Raw genomic sequence first — 21,359 nt, 5'->3', positions numbered from 1 at the left:
TACCAAGCTGATCAACATTTTTGGTCAGATTCTACTTAGTTCATGAAATTGGTGATGTTAATGTTACTATATCACTATAAGATCATAATTATTTCATAATCATTCTGTACATAGAATAGAATTGCCATTTCATACACTTTTTTCTTAACTCAAATGTCTGAACAACATGATTCTTTATGTATATTGAAAGTAAACATTTCATATCTTAGGCAAATTATTCTTCTGTCTTGGTTCACATCTAATAGTTTCAATAAAAATTTCACAGCATTAACAATTTACAAGTTGAACGTATACACAGGGGATAGGAAGTCAGACAACCACACAGGAATGAAATGTAGTGAGTTAAAGTATAGAATACTTACTATTGTCTTTTAGTGTCTGAAGCTTTTGCCTGAGTTACTCTATATCCAGGAAGGCTAATGACACCACTGGCCATCAGAGACTGAAAGAAACAAAATATAAAATAGTTTACCATGAGAGTATTATATGTAATGACATCATTAAAACTCAAAATGTTCAAATGTCAAGTTTTACAATCTTATCATCACATATCACTGGAGCCATAAAATCTTCCTCTAAGTTCAGGATCAACATTTTTTCTATGGCTTTACCAGACAACAATTTTTCATATCAAAATCACAATTCTAATCTTACATTGACCTGTAACACTAAACTTTCATTTTAAAGGCAATTGCTTCTAGACAGTGCCCTCAGTTAATATTCTTCAAGTCATGATAGGTAAAAAGACAAATGAAATTAATGCTTTAATGATAGAGGGCGCTGTTTACCACCAGCACAATGTATAAATAGAGTGTCCTCATTTCCTAAGAAGGGGCTGCACAGGAAGTGGGGGATAGTCCAAAGAGTGTCTGCCTATACAACTAGGTTACAGAATTGAAGGTATTCTTTTGAAATTTTTTGACAGTTACTTAGTATTTCCAGACATTCAGGAAAGTACACAATTCTCCTTTCCTCTTAATAAAATGTTATCACCTAGGCGTGTCATAAAAATCAACAATTTCTTGGTCAACATGATGATGTCAACTTTCAAACTAACACATAATTACATTAGGCACACATTTGACATTTTGACATTCTTCTAAATTCATCCTCCACTGTGAGGAAAACATTATTACAGGTACCAAGAATTTAGACGTCATGTGACCACATTATTCCTACACACCATTCCTCAAAGTTGACGTTGGTAAAATATCTTTCAATTTCCTTTTCATAATTTTCATTGATTTTAAGCAAAAGTGCATAATATCTAAATTTTACCCTCAAATTAACCAAGTTCCTTGAAGGGGAGGGGGGAGGAGGGGAGGGGAAATCACTTGAAATATGCTGTAAGTCTTCATCAACTAAATAATTTGTTTGCCGTCCTTGAATTTCCCCAAAACCTACAAGATAAACTGGGAAATCAACAAATACAGGATAAAACACAATGCTACCATGTCATGTAAAATTCACTTTCCTGTTAATTCATTTTCTCTTTGCACCTAAATCTACTACAGTGGTGAAATGTAAATGTCAAAAATCCAAAGTTTGCTTGTCTTAAACAACTTTTTTTTCGAAATAACTGCAGTTACTCTGAAGATATTTGTACAGTCTTTTCACTAACAATAATATGAAATATGGCCTTGTGTGGAAAATTTAAGCAAAATGAAATGTGTTCCATTTTTCTAAATCTACTGACAAACCTACCCACACATGGATGGCAAACAAAGAATTTAATTGATGGCACCTAATAGGGAACTTGCCATCCAGACTGAGCATGCTCAGATGCAAAGGACTGTGGGATTATCTGTGGTTATCATAATATGTAATCTGGAGCTACCAATAAAATAAACCCCCCACAATGGTCAGGTAACTATGAATTTATTATTTGTGGTTACAAACAATGTAACAGTATTGTTTACAATACCGATTCATTAGTATTTATTATCACATTTCCCATGATGCAACATTCAACATGGTGGGTTTGCAAGTTCCCTATTAAAACTTTGATATCTTACGTTTTTCTCTTTGTAGTAGAAGACAGAATAGTCTTTAAGAACACACCACTTTTTATGCCACTTAGTTCCAAAACCTTTCTTTTCTTCTTTCTTCCACAGCCATCCTTCACATTCACCTCCTCCTAAATCCTGACATGATATCCTTCTACTTAATACTGTCAATTGAAAATACAAAAAAAAACAAAAAACATTATTAAAGTGGTCATATGGATGAGGATTTGGTATTTATTTTGGATTTTTAATTTGTAAAACAATTTTATCGTGGATTACTACTTGAAAAATCAATGTGAAACAACAGATGCCAAGTCCTTGTTTGTAAGTCAATAAATTGCAAAAAGATTGATAAATGAGTAAAACGTTTGTTATTGTACGTACAAAGTACTGAGTTACAAACACAGACTTAGTCTGTGTTGTTTCACATTGATTTTTCAAGTAGGAAGCCATGATAAAATTGTTTTATAAATTAAAAAATCTAAAATAAATACTCAATCATCATCCATATGACCACTTTAAGGGGAACTAAAGTGATTTCATTTCAGCCATTTCTTTTAGTTTTGGAGTAAGACCTCCGATCTGCACTTCGTGGGTTGTCAATAAAGCTGAAAGGTGATGACAGTACATCTATCTTGGCCTTGGCAGTGGTCACGTCTGGTCACTTTCAAAGTCAGCATAGAATAGCCAAAGGGGTCTAGCCATTAGAAAACATTTCTTTAATATGCTTAGGGGACTCACAAAATTTATTCCATCAATCCCGCATCTCTCTAAAATAGAATTTTAAAAATGAGCAACTCTGGCTTTAATAGTAGAGATCTGTTGGACAATGTGGAAAGGCATTATGGGAAAGTAAACAATGTTAGGAGCTTTTTTTGTTCTCACAGCTCAGCATTGTGTGGGCAGTGTTTTTAAGATAAGTTCAGAACAGTTCCCACTTTGTTTATTTCGAACAGCAAAGTTATAGTTATTCATGAATGTAGTTACACGATTACATCAATTTTTTCTTTTTTTTAATTGTTTTTGGTGCATTACTTACGTTTGTTTCTGTTACCACCTCTTTTCTTTCTCCTTGTCGGCATTTTTTTGCCCTGGTGAAAACAAACAGAACACAAACTTGAGATACCTTTCAGTCTAACAGCGCCCTGCCCAGTACACAGTGAAAGGGTGGTGAATTTTTCATAAACTTCTTTATCATAGGAAATTAAGACAGATGACAGTATTTTAATGAATAAACATGTGTGGCTTTGGTTCAGTCTCAATATAAATGCTAATATGCACCCATTCCTTCATCCCCCTTTCATTTACACAAAGTATACACACACACACACACACACACACACACACACACACACACACACACACACACACACAGACAGACACAGACAGACACAGACAGACAGACAGACAGACAGACAGACAAACAGACACACACACACAGACAGACAGACAGACAGACAGACAGACAGACAGACAGACAGACAGACAGACAGAGACAGACAGAGACACAATTTGTGTGTGATTACAACTCTGGTAATCAAGGCTTCCTAAGAATGAAAGGTAGGCACAAACTCAAACTACTGTTGTCCAATGTGGTAAATATTACACAAGTAGGTGATACTGATAGTGGTTCTGTCATTGCAATCTACATCATGTCATCAAAGATAGTGTAAACAGTGGAAGTCACAAAACAGTACACTGTGTGATTTCATGGAACTAGCTTTCTGAGAGCTGCCCTACTGAGACTATAATTAAACCAACATCCATTCAATAACTTATCACAGTTTTATCAAAAAATTGCGACAGAGGTTTTAGTTTGTGTAGATATCTTAGCAAACCATAACCATAGACTACCAGAATAATTTGAGAACTTACCAGCTCTGGAGTCACAGGTATTCTAACCGGTACACCACCAACAATTACTGTTTTGTAACTATGGAGATATCAGAAACAACAAATTAGCTAATATTGTGTCACAACACCATCTACTCTATAAAAAAAAATCTCCCAAAACAACAACATCTACTCTATCAACCTCGGTGTTTTTACAGATTTCACTTTCATATTTTACATCACTTTCCAAAAAAATATTCACAAATATCTGTGATATAAAATCTCAAAGTTCACACACGAGTTTGTAAGATAAACAATAGACTCTCTCACCAGTCCTTGGGAGCATTGCTATTAGCTGTTTTTTTGTATGTACCAATATCTACTGCATAATTGTACTACAATATCCTTGTACTGTGGGCCCTCATCAACTACATAGGGCTAAATATTTGTTGACATGTTACTGCGACTCTGTGTTATTGCAATGCCCCGAACATAGCAGTAACACGTCAACAAATGATTAGCCCTATGTAGTCGATGACGGTCAACAGTACAAATTATGCAGTAGATATAGGTACATACAAAACAACCCTTTTAGTTATACGATGCTCCGAAGACTGCGAGAGAGTCTAGATAAACAAGTATCACTCCAAATATAGTGTTAGACTACCACCGGTTGTTGTAGACAGAAATACACCTTGACAGAATTGGTAGGTTTGAAAATAAAACTGCTCGTCTATTATGTAAATATTAAAACAAATATTTCACAAATTAAAAATACAAATATCTGACCTCATGAACATTGTGAAATGAACACAACTGCTTGCTGCCTTGCTGAATACTTAAAAATAACTGTTCTATCACTTGTTAGATGTAGTTATATACTGTGATATACAGGTCACTTATACTGAGGTAATATTAACAAAATGTCAAAGGTTAAGAAGAATGTCCAAGAAATGTTATTGATATGTAAATGAGGATCTTCCTGTCCTTTTTTTTTGTTATAGAACTTGACAGGATGTAATCTTGTTGACAAAACACTTACTTGTAATTGATACTACATATAGTATATTACCTCATATGTTATATAAACAAACAAACAATTACAAACACACACCCTTCCTCCCCCCCTATTACCGGAAGTTTATACATGTACATGGGTTTGTAAGATAAACAAAGTATTAGTCCACATACAGTGTTAGACTACCACCAGTTACACTCAATTTTAGAATAGGTGGGGTAGGTAGATGTTTTTTGTCCATGTGTGAGTGTCTAGTCCAGGTAGTTACGTTTTCTGTTGTTTTCAATATGGTCACTGTGTGTTATTGGTTTCTTCTCATCAGATGAACAGCCAACACAGATTGAAAGAACAGTTTTATATTGTCTTTTTAAGTTGATGTCAGTTTCAGCATCTACTATTTCTCGCGAGTCTTCACAATTTTCTCGATTTTATTATTTTCTTTCTCAAATACAGTAAAAAAGGTTAGGGTTGGCAGTGAAAAACTAGGTGGGGTTAGGTAACTGGAACCAAACATTTTTTTAGGCCTTATGTAAACAGAACTTGAACAGAAATAGTTTCTGAAAATCCTTGTTCAACTAAGTGTAAATAAAGAAATTTTTTTTTTGGAAACTACGTTTTGTTTTATTTACAAACTGCTTGTCCGTTATGAAAATATTAGAGGTAAAACGAGGGATCGCCGAATGACTGTGCGTATCATACACATTTTATGTTACCTAAGAATAATTTAGATAGATAAGAAACAGACTTCCCACAGACCAATCAATACAAATAAAAACACATCATCCGACCCCTACTGATACACAGACACACTCATCGTCCTCGGCACAAACAAGCTATTTAAAACCATCACATTGCAGGTTCAGATTTTGACACATACAAGTGTATTGATTCAAAGTTACAAGTGATATGTGTGTGTGTGTACACATACAGTGCCTGCTTGTCGGCAGGAATGTGATGTTGTTTATATATGTAATGAGTGGTCTGTGGGAAGCCTGTTTCTTATCTCTCTAAATTGTTCTTATGGAACATAAAATGTGCATGATTGATACGCACAGTCGTTCGGCGATCCCTCACTGTCTTACCTGTAAAATCATGTAAAAACCATACGTTTCACTGACTAAAACTACAAATATCTGACCTCATTGACATTGTGAAATAAAGAACACAACAGAGAGCTGCTCTCTAAATGTTTGAACTTGTTATATGTAGTTTTTTGCTGTGATATACACTGTAACTAGTACTGATGTAATATCAAGATAGATAGTGGTGAATAAACAAAGTGTCTAAGAAATCTTATTGATATGTAAATGAGGAGCTTCCTGTCCTCTTTTTGTGTAGAACTTGACAGGATGTAATCTTGTTGACAAAACACTTACTTGTAATTGATACTACATATAGTATATGAAGTCATATGTTATATAAACAAACAATCAAACAATTACAAGCATACATCCTTCTTCCCCCTCCACCGCCAGTATTTCGAAACAGTCAAATACACCATGGATGTAAATTGTAACATATATACATACACAGATAGACAGACAGACAGACATGCATGCACACACACACACACACACACACATACACACAAATGCACGCACACACACGCCCACACACACACAGACACACACAAACACACACAAACACACATACATACACACAGACAATCATGTAGGTGGAACAACGCAACATAAAATCACTTAACTGTGTATGCCTCTGGCTGTATATGATTTATACATGTATGACTGCATAGACTAAATATAGAGTGGCCAGGAAGTAGTTATATAGTGTGTACATGTGATAGTAATGTGATCACAGTTAATTTAGACTAGCAGTTCAAATAGTGTCAAGAGTATAACAACCACTAAGTATGAATACATAATGATGAAGTGAAAGTTACATGAAGTTACTTCCCAATGACACAATACAGTATTTATGTTACACCCTGTAATAGTTTGTCAACTTTGAAATGGTGAAACCGGTCTTCAGGAAGTCCACTCAGTTATAGACCTATTCAGATATTCTTGCTTTTTTGTTTCTCAATTTTAACAAAATGACTGTATTGAACAACTTTATACATAGTAGAATAGAAAGTGATACTTAAACTCCATTTTATAAGGTAATAACGATATCAAAAGTTACCTTGTTTAAATCTAGTTTTGAAGAGACTACATAGTTTTCATCCAAATCATTCAGACATCATCAATCAATGATTTAAAGTTTTTTGTTTGGTCAGGTGACCTCCTGGTGAAGTCACCTGACAGTAGACCAAACTGATCATTACACTGATGGCATCTGAGAGTCAGACAAAAGTTACACATTCACTGCAAAACTAGATTCCAAAAGGTAACTTTATAACTATAACTGTATACATGTCTACAAATATAGAAAACTGCTGACAATGCACATTCTTAAATTAGACCGTGAAATACAGTTATTACTAGTGAAAGCCAGATAGACTTTGTGAAATAGAACATTCTGTAAACTTTACAATGAACCAACAAGCCTACCAAAGCTGTCAATTCAAGTTAAACTCATACTGAACTTTTAAAGTACTTAAAAGTTGCCACGACAACATCAACACAATAGCTTCTTAAGGGAGGCATTCTTATCTGTGGTAACTGTATTAATGGCAATACAAGTAAATAAATCAAACCTTCCAAACAGATATATGAGTAATAAATAACCATACTGCAGGTCTGTGTGTATGAAGGGTATTGTTCAGTTTGACCCTACTAAACAATGTAGGCTATCCCGTGATAATCTAGTTTCCTCTCGCCTGCCTTATCATAGATGCTACGCAATGTACATTGTATTGAATTTCAGAATTTGAGTTTAGTTTCAATTTACTGGGATAACTACAGAACCATCTATCGTATTGGACTTGCTATTGTTTTGAGTGGCAACTCAACCATATACTGACAATGGATGTAATCAAAAGTATACTAATGTTTGTACACTAAGTACCAACAAATCAGTAAAACCAAAGAATCCACAGCATATAGCATAAAGCCGGACCTAAAATTAGACATTTTGTACTTAGCTTTATGTATCACGTTCTATCAGTAGTCATTTAGACTGTCAACAGTTGTTCGTGCCTTTTTAGCTACATTTCATCTAAAACAAAATCATTTCCTTGCTCCGTAGCACTGAATACTAACACGTACTGATAGGAACAGTGAGTGCCAGAGGCACGAGCTCATGCCGCCGGCACTCGCTGTTCCTATCAGTACGTGATTATAGTATTGCTCCGGATCGGAGTGAGGTGACAACTTTAGTTCTAGATAAAACATAGCAAAAAAAGGCATGAACGACTGTCGACAGTCTAGTAGTCATTCAGTACAAAAAATGGCTTGAAGCTTTGACTAGTTTTGCAACTGAGCGAGCTTTTCCGTGACATTTGAACTTGATAAATTATTATTTATCATTTGTACAACTAAAATATCTAGTGGATTCACTGTACCTGAACTGTGTTAGTAGAGTTGAGTAATTTCAAGTAATACTGATCACAGTTTGCATGTCTCAGGATATAGTGTAAAGTACATATATGAACAGTCTGAAAACTTGTCATTGATAGCGTTTTCTGTTTGTCAGTATTCAAGCATCCGATGATAATGTCAATGATAAGACCAGGTGACCATGTCATATACTTCTTTCACGCTTTACAGTTTTTACATTAAAATTGACTTCATAGCTGCATTATGCAATACAAATTTCAATACACAGGATTTACTTTCAAACTGGACGGTTGGATAGGACACCAACATAAATATGACATGTCATCAAGAAGTCAGTTATAATTTATAGGTACCTGTATACATATGTCTGATAGATTACTACTGACATGTGTTACTAGTCCTACTCAACAGACCTATAACTAGATTTGTGCATACAGTAACACCTCTTTCTAGTCGGTGAGTATGATTGCTAGATTTTCATCTCTAGTCTAACATCTCATCAGTGTGCCCTCTAAAGCCAACTTGAAACGCCACTGACGTACAAAATTTCTAGTGACACATCAAAATTTGGTGTTCCCCTATCTCTTTCTATGTGGTGACTCACAAGAAATGCCAGTTTTCATCATTTTGACTTGCAACATTACAACAAAATTTGGCTATTGTTAGAGGGCGCACTACATCTCACATACTGAGACTTATTAACAACGATTGATGGTAATACAATATCAGCACTGTCACTGACTGCAAGTTGATACTGTTACAGTGTAGCTATACATAAATATACTTCGTCTTACCTTTCACTGGTTGTAGAACTAATACTAACATTGCTGACTTGTGGGGTCAACGACCTCTTAGGGGTTGACAGCTGTCCATCAATATCAGCCTTTGGGTCAAAAACATTATCACTTTGTGAGTTCACAAGTGTCATATTCTCAGTTTTCTCCACAACATCTTTTACACCATCAACATCTTCAATCACAGTTTTATTGTCACTTGGTAGTGGTCCTTCATTAATCACACATCCTTCTGTCTCTTTGATTGTGCTCTGTAAGTCTAAATTTTTGGGTCTGGGCGGAGGCTGGAGCTGTAAGGTTTCATGATTGACATCTGTTTTAATGGTGTTCGATTTTTCAAGTTCGCTATTTTCATTAATATTATCCATCTTGTCACTTTGATTCGTACCTCTATAGTCACCAGTCTGCATTCTAATTGACGATCTCAACCAATCTTGTTCCGACTGAGTTACATCACAACCAACATTTAGATTCCCGTTTTGAATAGCCCTGTTTTCCGGGATCTCTACCTGGAATTCTATTAAGTGTTCCACACTACTTGTTTTTATCAAAGGAATATGTTCATCTGTAGTTCTAATACTTTCTAATTTACTTGTCACAGTAGAAGTGTTTTCTTTTGAGTCAATATTCTCTTTCACTATATTTTCAGAGTTCGTATTTCCTTCGTCTTTGACTGGTTTTCGTTCTACTATATCAGATAAACCATTTCCTTGGTTAAATTTTGATCCTTCGCTTCTTTTTTCGGGAGCTTTTGTTCCCCACACTTGCACTGCAACAAATCAAAACAACCATTTCAAATGTAGCCGGTCACAATAAAATCAAAAGAACTACAATAACAACTTTATGGGCATAGAGGGCACTATTGATGTAAAACATTTATGAAATGTACGAACACAGTTCTTTGATGTTGATTGCTACTAACAAACATAATGATCATTAAAATCAATATTATAATGTAACAGTAGGGAGGTGTCTTTGAAAACTAGTTTATGTAGCGTTCCATGAACTTGCAGTGCTGTTTTGGGGCTTCCAATGTTTACACTAATATATTGATTACAGGGTTATTAACATTACACAACAGAGGTACCACTATCACCCACTTGTTTTCTACCACATTGGACAACAATAGATTTAGTTTTAGTCTATCTTGGTATAATAAAACCCAAGGCTGGATTACCAGTGTCGTAATGTTAAAATGCGGAAATCTATAATATAAAGTTGATATTTCATCATCTGCTTCACTGTATTGAATCTAATTGACAGTATTTCTAATTCCAAGTAGCATGATGCAAGGAAATGCAGCTTCTGTGATTAGTTTTTTTATTCATTACATATTCATCATTATTGTGTTCACATTTGGTGTAACATTGTCATCACTGAAAAATTGAATGAAACAATGAACTCGTCATGTTTCATTTAATTGAATATAATCATCATGTTACAAATTGTAACATGATGATTACCTACCTGCCTGCCTACCTACCTATTTACTTATATAGCTAGCTAGCGACTTACTTGCTTGCTTACTTACTTGCTTACTTACTTGCTTACTTACTTACCTACCTGCCTACCTACTTACCTACCTACCTGCCTGCCTGCCTACCTACTTACCTATTTACTTACCTAGCTAGCTACATGTAGCTAGCTAGCGACTTACTTACTTACTTACTTACTTACTTACTTACTTACTTACTTACTTACTTACTCTGTAGGTGTACTAGGTTTTAAGAAACAAAAAAACTAAACTTACCATCAGATTGGACAATATCTTGAAGATCAGTGGTATCAGCTGGTAGTGACTTAGGTCTACCTTCTGTATGTATATGTTGTAATCTATCACTGACACCACCTCCACTTAGTTGTTTCTTCCTTAGTGTCACTTCAGACACAGTACATCGTCTCCCATGTAATTGTATTGGGTCATCTAAGTTTTTCTCCAACTCAAACTTCTTGTCTAGTTTGTAGTTTGGTGAGTCTGGTACATTCAGACTAAATGATTGCAGTGTTTCATCACTGAAATAAATCAGATATACATGTGGATATGAAGTTAGATTTAATTATTACTAACATTATCTTGTCAAGTTTGAAGTTTGCTACGTCAGCTCAGTACCCTTTTCACAAAATATATCAGGAGTACCACAGATGATGAAATTGAATGTCTGATAATTAACTTATCAAAGCATAAAGACCACATGAGCCAGGACCCCATAACTCCGTTTACTGATAGAATGCTGTACATTATAATGATCTAGTCTTAATGTTACTGTTACTTTATAACTTCCATACAGACAGAAAATGTATAAACAAACTGATAGAAGTGTACCCACTGTTGTTTTTGTATCAGTTGCATCTGTGACCTAATTTTGTCATTGCATGAAGTCTTAACTAATGGTTCCCAACACACTGGTATTTTATTCATGGGTTGTATTATGTTCAATTAAACACACTGGTATTTTTTCATGGGTTGAATCTTAAACAGCAAAACAAACATGGTTGTCAACCAGGAAATGAACTTTGGAAATACATGACAACTCCAATGTATTGTGTACAATGACAATCAAACAGTCAGATCTATTTTCAGATAATTTTAAGATAACAGGTGTTATCAGTGCTGGGTGGCTGCTGACGACAGTACAATAGAAACAATATCCCCTGTACCTCACACTGAACTCTCTAAAGAAACATAAACAAATAGTCTGGAATCCATGTCAATCATGGGATTTGAAATTCTAGTTTTCCTATGATGAGGGGGAAAATAAATAAAAAATTTAAATCTCCATTCACATTGCTTCCAGTCAAATTAACAAAGGAGTTTCTTCAAATCTAAATACAATAACAAATATCTAACTTCTACTAGCTTTAACTGTGTGGATATTTGTAAACACTAGATGGAATTTTACAACCTCACAACACTGATTTTTTTGTCATACAAAATGTCAACAGATCATTGTAATGGTAAATTAACTATAGATCAATGTTTTCTCTTTACTGGTAAATACAATGTAGTAGTGGGGTAATAGCTTGTAACACCAGATCAGATTAAAAATACAATTATTTCCAAATACCTACAAGTAACTTCATACTAAGTTTTAACTGTGTGGCCATCAGTAAAAACTTGACGAAACTTTACAACCTAACATCACTGACAAAAAAAAGATGTATGTAATGTCAACGAATCATTGTAGTGGTAACTTACACTGACATCAGATCACAAATACAATTATTTCCTAGCATCACACTAACTTCGGCTGCGTGGTTATCGGCCAAACCTAGATAAAATTTTACAATCCAACAACTGAGGAAAAGCTATACAAAATGTCGACAGGTCATTGTAAAGGTATATTTTACACTGAGATCAAATCACAAATATACAATTATTTGCTAACACCTACATGTAACTTCATGATACTAACTTTAACTGTGTGGATGTCAGTAAAAACTGGATCGAAATTTTACACTCCTAGAAACTTTACAAAAAGCTACCGTATACAAAATGTCAACAAGTCATTGTAATTTGTAAAGGTAACTTACATGTACACCAATTCTTCTTTACTAGTTCTACTAGCTTTTAAACAGTACCTCTGTTTCTTTCCTTTCACGCAGCAAAAACAACAGAAGACTCTGGTACAGCTCATTTTGACAGCTTGGTACACAGATATGTGGACTATCAAATGGTATTTATGTCAAAAACTGACACACACACACACACAAACCAACGTAATTCAGGGTCTGAAGGTAGACTATTCAATAGGTTAAAGTTTTTTCTAATCCTAAAGTAAATGGAGGTTATGACCTCAGAAACTATGTGGTTTTGAGATGTGACTGAAATACTAAGTAGCTGTGTTCTATTGTAAAAAGATCAGAGAGTCACCGTTTAATGACAGGGTCTATAGTTTCATGATCAAAAGCAGTCTCTAAGGATTGTAACATAAATGGGGTTTTAAAATCAGTGGGCTGTGAAAAAAAAAGACTTTCTAATATGGCAGTGTATAAAGAGGGTCCTTGGTGAAGAAAATGAAGGGGGGAGGGCTATACCCCTCCCCTATCATGACTAGATTGTGATTTTTTTCATTATGATAAAATCATAAACATTCAATAATGTTTTGGAGCAGGTGTACAACAACAGTGCAGTTGCCATTTGTGGTGGATGATACAAATAAAGTACTGTGCTAGGGGGTCTAACCCTACTCCCTAGCTTGAATACACAAGAGTCTATTATATCATCAGTAGTGACTGTACACTGTTTGACTTTTTTCCCAATATTTTGTTAGATTAGTCTGTAAGGTACGCTGTGACAGGGCGCCCTCACACATCGGTCAACCCCTTTGAGAGGAGGCCAGTGAGGGTGGAACGACACAATGTAGCTCTTACAGTCTATTACTAGATATGAGATATTTAAAATATCAAACCTAATGAGCTATGATATATTTTTTGAATTATTACACTCCTTCAACAATTTTTAATACATATAGTAATTAAGGCCATACCAGGTGTTATTTTGACCACAGACCTGTACATCAGACATGATACATGGTAAGGCCATGTAATGTGTAACTTGACCACAGACCTGTAGGACTACATGTAGTGTTTTAAACATACCTGTATTAAATATACATGATTGTATAGTGAGGCCATTAAACCAGGTGTGGGTACCTGTATTTGACCACAGACCCTGTATGGTAGATATTATACACACAGAGATGCTATACAATGTACCTGCTTTCATTTAACCACAGTCCTATACATATAGATGTACATGCATCAGATATACACATATACTATAGTGAGGCCAGTACCCTCTATAGAATGCACACAGGTCATGACACTGCCATGTCTTGTATTCAAAGAGTTAAACAACACACTGTGGAGTAGACTTCATAAGTATTACGTACTGTATATAATTCTTAGATCACAATACCACGGTATTCTATAAACACAAACATTGTAACGCACTCTCTCAGTACCTTATGTACAAAAGTATAACAGTTGACTGAATATTTATCTAATCTGATTAAAATCTGATGTGGTGAATGCGGCTAGATGGCTTTATTTACCTCTATTTCCATACCTGCCGTCCCACCCAGCGGAACAAAATTAATAAACGACACAAAGCGGTGAAAATAAAGGTAAATAAAGACATCTTGCTGCTTTCAACACATCAGATTTTAATTAGATTGGGTATTTATTTCCCTAAGTGTACTTTTAATTGATGGCTACAAAATTGAGAGATTATAAATATCAATACTAGGCCAAAAAAAGAAGGATTGTTTCTAGTCAGTGTGCACATCACTTAAATACCCTCACATCAGTCTTGTTTTGTGTGTGTTTGTCAAGCCCATGCAGTCTGTGGATCCGTGGGGAAACACAAAAATAACGCTCCCTACTTCAGTGAAGACAACTGCAGAGCCAATCATTAACAGGCAAATGACATCTACCCTACATACACACCTGCTGTATTAAAAGTACTAAATAAAAAAAAGAACAGTAACGGCCACAAATACACTTAGTAGACTGAGTGACAGGTTTGTTGAGAATTAAAAAAAAAAAATTGCGTCATCGCACCATTTTAGACAAACTGTCTGACCGGAGAAATAACTCTTTTCTTCTTCCTATACCTATACCAATATCATAGCCTAATTACACTGTGATCTGTGATTTAGATTTACTGTCTCACTAAATACATGTAATGAACATGTACAATGTATGCTAGTATTATGATTAACCATAGACAGTGGAGAAGAAATTGTCTACAATGTATGGATAAACTCACAGGCACTCGAATCAATGTCTATGATTTTTTTTTTTTAAATGTATAGTGAATAAGACATATTCATATACATTTTTCCTCCCCAAATCATACAGATTGATTCGAGTGCCTGTGGATAAACTGATATAGTCATGCTAATTGCTACATGTAATGATGTATGGGTTTTTGCCACAAAGAACAAAGACTCAAAAATTGGCATTCTGCAACAAAACATGTCAAATGTGAACCTTTACAAAATAATTCAGAACACCTGTAGAGGTGTGTAAGAAGGAAATACACAGCAAAAATACAGGTGGGTATAACTATAAGTCAATAATTCCTACTTGTAAAGGATACAAGAATGTGTGATTTACATGACTACATACAAGGAAGGTCAAAATCCCTGTCAGCCTGCATAGTAAACACTATTGTATTGGTAGACTTTATACATACCAGTATATGGACATTACATGATTAACAGTCTCATCTTACATAGTACAGGAGTTAACCTGGTGGGGGTGTCTGTACCAACACAACTATCACAACTCTATGACTGTACTTAATGCACAGAATTAACCTGGTCAAATAGGGTATCTTTTACTATCGTACACTCTACATTGATGCCAATCTGATTAAAATCAGATGTGGTGACAGCGGCTAAATGCTTTATTTACCTCTATTTCCATCGTTTTGTGTCGTTTGTTTTTGTTCCGAGTGATCGAAGGCGGCATTAACATGGAACAAAAACAAACAACTCAAAATGGTGGAAATAGTGGTAAATATGTAAAGTATCTCACCACATCAGATTTCAATCAGATTGCATTGATGCAGTAAACTATTGATACCCTATTATGACATCGAAATGTATAAAACAAAGATGAGAACCGTTTGTCTGTCATGCACATGTTGTCTTGGTTACCAAGATCGACTCATGGCTGATGGATAATGACTAGAATTACCTGTAGTTGGCTACTGTAACTTGTAAGTCATACAATGAATCAACCTGTTGTCAACAATACAATCTGCAGCCAGCATTATAACGGTATCCCTACTTGTACTACACACTGTAGTGAATTGTGAGTTCTGAACCACATCAACGTCACAGACCACAACAGGATATGACGTTGGGACACACATCAGACAATTAATTTTCTGCACCTACACAAATAGTCTATTATAGACAGGAACCAGAAATTCAATACACAGTGCTGGTGGTCACTAACTTTATCACAGAATCAAAGTTATTGAGCAAGGCCACTGATCTCAATATATCTTTTAGTGGTCAATTTGTTTTCTGTCAAAAAACACAGATCTACACTCTGATATAATATCACTGTGCAAGCTGAGTGACTTCAGAACTTGACCTTTGACCTTAGAAGGGACACCAACTGTCACAGTCATGCCATCATGTATTGCATTATGGGTAGCAAGTCTGGCAAGTAGGAACATATCAAATACTCATCAAGAATATATCAGTAAAATTAAGATGAATCATGAATTTGAAAATCTTTGGGACAGATCAGTAACTGAAACAGAAGTCAAGTACTAAAATACCAAATAGAGACAGTTTTTAATTGCAATTTTGTTTTTTGTTTAGCTTTGTTCATTATTTTTAGTGTTGCTAAGATAAATATTTGACTGTGTGAAGACGTATATATTTGATGATACCATGCCTTTGGTAGTTTTACAATTTCCTGTTTTAAGTAAATTATTTAATAATGGTACCTCATTTACCCCAGATGTAGTCTGAATGTCAACTGGTCTAAACCACGGATACTAACGTGGTCTCGAAACCACTATGGAGGTGTAAATCATAACAATAAGTCAATACTGTACATTGTATATAGTGACTAGACTCAGTCTCCAGATGGGGTAAATCGAAATTCAAATTCCCCAATCACCAGGATTCTAGGTTGTACATTAACACACACTGTACAATGTACTAACTCAATAATGTGCAACACTTTGGGAACTTGTTAAAATACCTTTAAATTACAAAACTGTTATTTATTTGACTGAAAAAAAAAAAATAAATAAAAATATGTAGTCTCTGTGACTAAAATATCTTCTATAACTAAACTGTATACAAGGATCAATAATTTACAAATATTAGTCTTTTGAAAATTAATCTTTGGGAACTAGGTTCAATGCCTATAAGTTATACTGCAAAATTTTCTCTAGTGATAGGAAAAAGAGCTAGTAACTGTGGACAGTATACGTCTGTCAACGGCTAAGTACTTTATAATGCAGTACATGACTGTAAATCACTGTTGACACTAAATCACTGTAAATCACTGTTGACACTGAAATAATTACTGTGGAAATACCTGTCTGCAATAAAAAAAACGAGCACTGCATGGCAATTATTTGAACTTTGGACTATTTCCTGGTACGGTCCCTGGACATAGGATATCTTTTATCAGCTGAATGCTTTATACAGACTACTTGTGTTGTGTAAATAGTGAAATACAAACGTGTACTGTCTACATAAAAGACACGGAAGTGTTGAAAAAGTAACAAAAGAAATAAAAAGAATTCAGAAATCTACATGTAACATGAAAGGAAATGAAAAAAAGATGCCTGTAAAAAAAATCAAAATCACATTGATCATCCTCTAGGTTAGTAGTTATATTGATTTTATAATAAATATTTGTACTTGTCTTACATAATGATTTATGTGTTAATTATGTCATAGAACCAAATCAACAACTCAGTATGTATATTATATGTGTCACCATATAATAGTTTAGAGTACAATGCACCCCAGAAATAAAACTCAGGGCTCAAATTTCACTTTTTTTCTTTGGTAGTCCCAGTGGGCTACAAATTTCAGAAACTGACCAATAGTCTAATATATATTCCTGAACTGAAAACAAAATTCCTCTTTTGAAAATATACATGTAAGTATGTATGTATGTATGTATGTATGTATGTATGTATGTATGTATGTATGTATGTTTGTATGTATGTATGTATGTATGTATGTATGTATGTATGTGTGTGTGTGTGTGTGTGTGTGTGTGTATGTATGTATGTATGTATGTATGTTTGTATGTATGTATGTATGTATGTATGTATGTATGTAGGTATGTAGGTGTGTGTGTGTGTGTGTGTGTGTGTGTGTGTGTGTGTATGTATGTATGTTTGTATGTATGTATGTATGTATGTAGGTAGGTAGGTAGGTAGGTAGGTAGGTAGGTGTGTGTGTGTGTGTGTGTGTGTGTGTGTGTGTGTGTGTGTGTGTGTGTGTGTGTGTGTGTGTATGTATGTATGTATGTATGTATGTATGTATGTATGCACAGGTACTCAAATCAATCTGTATGATTTTTAAAAAAAATATGTATAGTAAATAACGTCTTATTTACTATACATATTTTTTTTAAAAATCATACAAATTGATTCGAGTACCTGTGTATCTATGCATGTATGTGTGTTATTAAAATAATGTCCGTAAATCTTCCATCCTTGAAACCATGTAGTCTGAGTGGGCTTACCAGCTACAAATTATGGTAGCCCCATGACAAGAATTGATCGTCTTTGGATACGAGACTACTGCTAAGTTTGAGCTCTGAAACTCACTTTTTCCAAGACAACTCAACACCTCATAAAATCACTATGCAAATGTTTGAAATTGCGGTCAAAATAATACCAACATCAGGAAATTTTAAAATCCAATATGGCCACTAAATACTATCACACATTTGACTTTAATATGATATGAAAATAACATTATTGTAAAATAATATTTCAGTAACCAATGAAATAAAACACACCACAAATCTCTTTTTGTAAGTTTAATCCTCTCTCTAACAGGATATCTGTTTGTCTAAAAATACCTACAAGTTGATCAAAACAGGATTAAGTAGTACATTTATCACTGGACAAAGTCAAATCTGGCTTTTACAAAAGTTACATGTGTGTTGTGTTTGTATTTTAAAGATTGGTTGACTTAACTTGATAATGACACCTCAGTTTACACAATGCCAGTTATAATAGTTGGAATGGTTGTGTACATATCTAATTATCAAAAAATGTCTATTTCATCATTATCCTAGCTTTTAAATGCACTGTAACAGCCTGGACTTAGAACAAATGAATGGACACCTTGTTAGGAATGCAGGAGAAATTTGACATTGTTAGCCTACTTGTAAGGACTAATGCTACAATAATAACTGTTTCAGCTATCATAACTGTTGTTTTGATTTTTTGAATTCTGCTCGTCTTTGGAGACAAGAGAAAATTCAGAAAATCAAAATTGCAGTTAGGATAGCTGAAATAGTAGTAGTGTTAGTCCTTCAAGTCTACAGATAAGCTAGAGTTTGGATAGCGGAATAGTGTAGTAGTGTTAGTCCTTCAAGTCTACAGGTAGGCTACAGTTAGGATAGCGGAATAGTGTAGTAGTGATAGTCCTTCAAGTCTACAGGTAGGCTACAGTTAGGATAGCTGAAATAGTAGTAGTAGTGTTAGTCCTTCAAGTCTACAGGTAGGCTATAGTTAGGATAGCTGAAATAGTAGTAGTAGTGATAGTCCTTCAAGTCTACAGGTAGGCTATAGTTAGGATAGCTGAAATAGTAGTAGTAGTGATAGTCCTTCAAGTCTACAGGTAGGCTATAGTTAGGATAGCTGAAATAGTAGTAGTAGTGTTAGTCCTTCAAGTCTACAGGTAGGCTACAGTTAGGATAGCTGAAATAGTAGTAGTGTTAGTCCTTCAAGTCTACAGGTAGGCTATAGTTAGGATAGCTGAAATAGTAGTAGTAGTGTTAGTCCTTCAAGTCTACAGGTAGGCTATAGTTAGGATAGCTGAAATAGTGTAGTAGTGATAGTCCTTCAAGTCTACAGGTAGGCTATAGTTAGGATAGCTGAAATAGTAGTAGTAGTGTTAGTCCTTCAAGTCTACAGGTAGGCTATAGTTAGGATAGCTGAAATAGTAGTAGTAGTGATAGTCCTTCAAGTCTACAGGTAGGCTACAGTTAGGATAGCTGAAATAGTAGTAGTAGTGTTAGTCCTTCAAGTCTACAGGTAGGCTACAGTTAGGATAGCTGAAATAGTAGTAGTGTTAGTCCTTCAAGTCTACAGGTAGACTACAGTTAGGATAGTGGAATAGTGTAGTAGTGATAGTCCTTCAAGTCTACAGGTAGGCTACAGTTAGGATAGCTGAAATAGTAGTAGTAGTGTTAGTCCTTCAAGTCTACAGGTAGGCTAACACACTGTATTCATATATAGGTGTACTAAGGGAAGTATAAGTCTACAGGTAGTCTAATACAGTAACTGTACATGTATACATTATACATACATGTATATAGAGAGAAGTATAAGTCTACAGGTAGTCTAACACTGTATACATTATACATACATGTATATAGAGAGAAGTATAAGTCTACAGGTAGTCTAACACTGTATACATTATACATACATGTATATAGAGAGAAGTATAATACTAACGGTAGTCTAATACTGTATACATATACATATACATACATGTATATAGGTGTTTATAGAGGGAAGTATAAGAGTATAAAATAATGGTGATTTAGGATATGTTTACATCTAATTCTTGTACAATACCACGGTTGTTGTGATTTTATATCATAAATCCAGGGTAGAGCAGAATTTACAACGGTATGTAAAAAATTTCAAAACACTTCTCAATTAAAAATAACTTTTTTAAGGAAGAATAATTGTATTAGAATGAATATCGTATATATGTATGTATATAGATTTACACTTTATTCAAATTTTAAACTGGTCTAGTATGGAGATAGACATACATGTATCTATGGTTGTAGCACAAAAATGGTCTGGAATTTAATCTCAGATTCTCACATTAGTGTTATCACTGGAGTTGGATGATTTTTTTAAGGATCATTCTAAACTCTTACAATAAGCTCTACCACATAACTGTTTTTCTAACCTAAATATTAAATCCTAACCTGACCTGGTTTTTCTTAAAACTTAAAACCATACAGCATTATAAGTGTTAAATTTCTATATTGACATGGTTTACTGTAAACCACCACCATTACAACAATTACATTTCATATCTGCTAATAATAACTACATGGTAAAGGGATACTGGCTAGACAGATGTGTAAAATAACACTTCAATGTACATATACAGCTGGTATCACTCAGTATAAACTCACTACTGAAATGACCGTTCATCTGTATGTGTGTTGCTGGTAACTCAACATGTTGCATTAGTTTCCTGCAACACAACTTTATACTCATATATTGCTCAAAATTTAACAAAATTTTTTAATTCTTGTAAAAATCAAAATTCATTTAAATTCTTGTAAACATTTTCTTGATATTTATCATATCCAGAAACACATCTGTAAGTAATACAATTCAATTAAATAACACCTCAATCTATTGTTACATATGAACTCAGTATGAACGCTAACACTAATTTATTAAGATGGCCAGGAAACTACTGACACATTAACTTTTAAGTTGTCATACTTTTTATCTTATCTAGAAATAATTTATAAAAAATACCGCCAA

At 34.4% G+C, this 21,359-nt stretch overlaps 1 protein-coding gene across 1 annotated transcript in view; it reads right to left on the bottom strand.

Annotated features, from left to right (window-relative positions):
- The window catches only part of LOC144432593 (connector enhancer of kinase suppressor of ras 2-like), a 112,947-nt gene that overhangs the window by 10,591 nt on the left and 80,997 nt on the right, over positions 1-21,359 (bottom strand). The window contains exons 8-13 of the mRNA XM_078120842.1: positions 10,860-11,122; positions 9,110-9,878; positions 3,882-3,939; positions 3,046-3,097; positions 2,016-2,170; positions 363-442 (exon numbers count right to left, since the gene is read on the bottom strand). Of these exons, the coding sequence (XP_077976968.1) occupies positions 363-442; positions 2,016-2,170; positions 3,046-3,097; positions 3,882-3,939; positions 9,110-9,878; positions 10,860-11,122 (1,377 nt within the window). The remainder of the gene's footprint in view (positions 1-362; positions 443-2,015; positions 2,171-3,045; positions 3,098-3,881; positions 3,940-9,109; positions 9,879-10,859; positions 11,123-21,359) is intronic.

This window comes from Glandiceps talaboti, chromosome 3 (genome assembly GCF_964340395.1).
Source record: "Glandiceps talaboti chromosome 3, keGlaTala1.1, whole genome shotgun sequence".
Taxonomy (NCBI): domain Eukaryota; kingdom Metazoa; phylum Hemichordata; class Enteropneusta; family Spengelidae; genus Glandiceps; species Glandiceps talaboti.
Note: the sequence above shows the minus strand (reverse complement) of the source record. Positions and strands in the feature narration are given on the sequence as shown.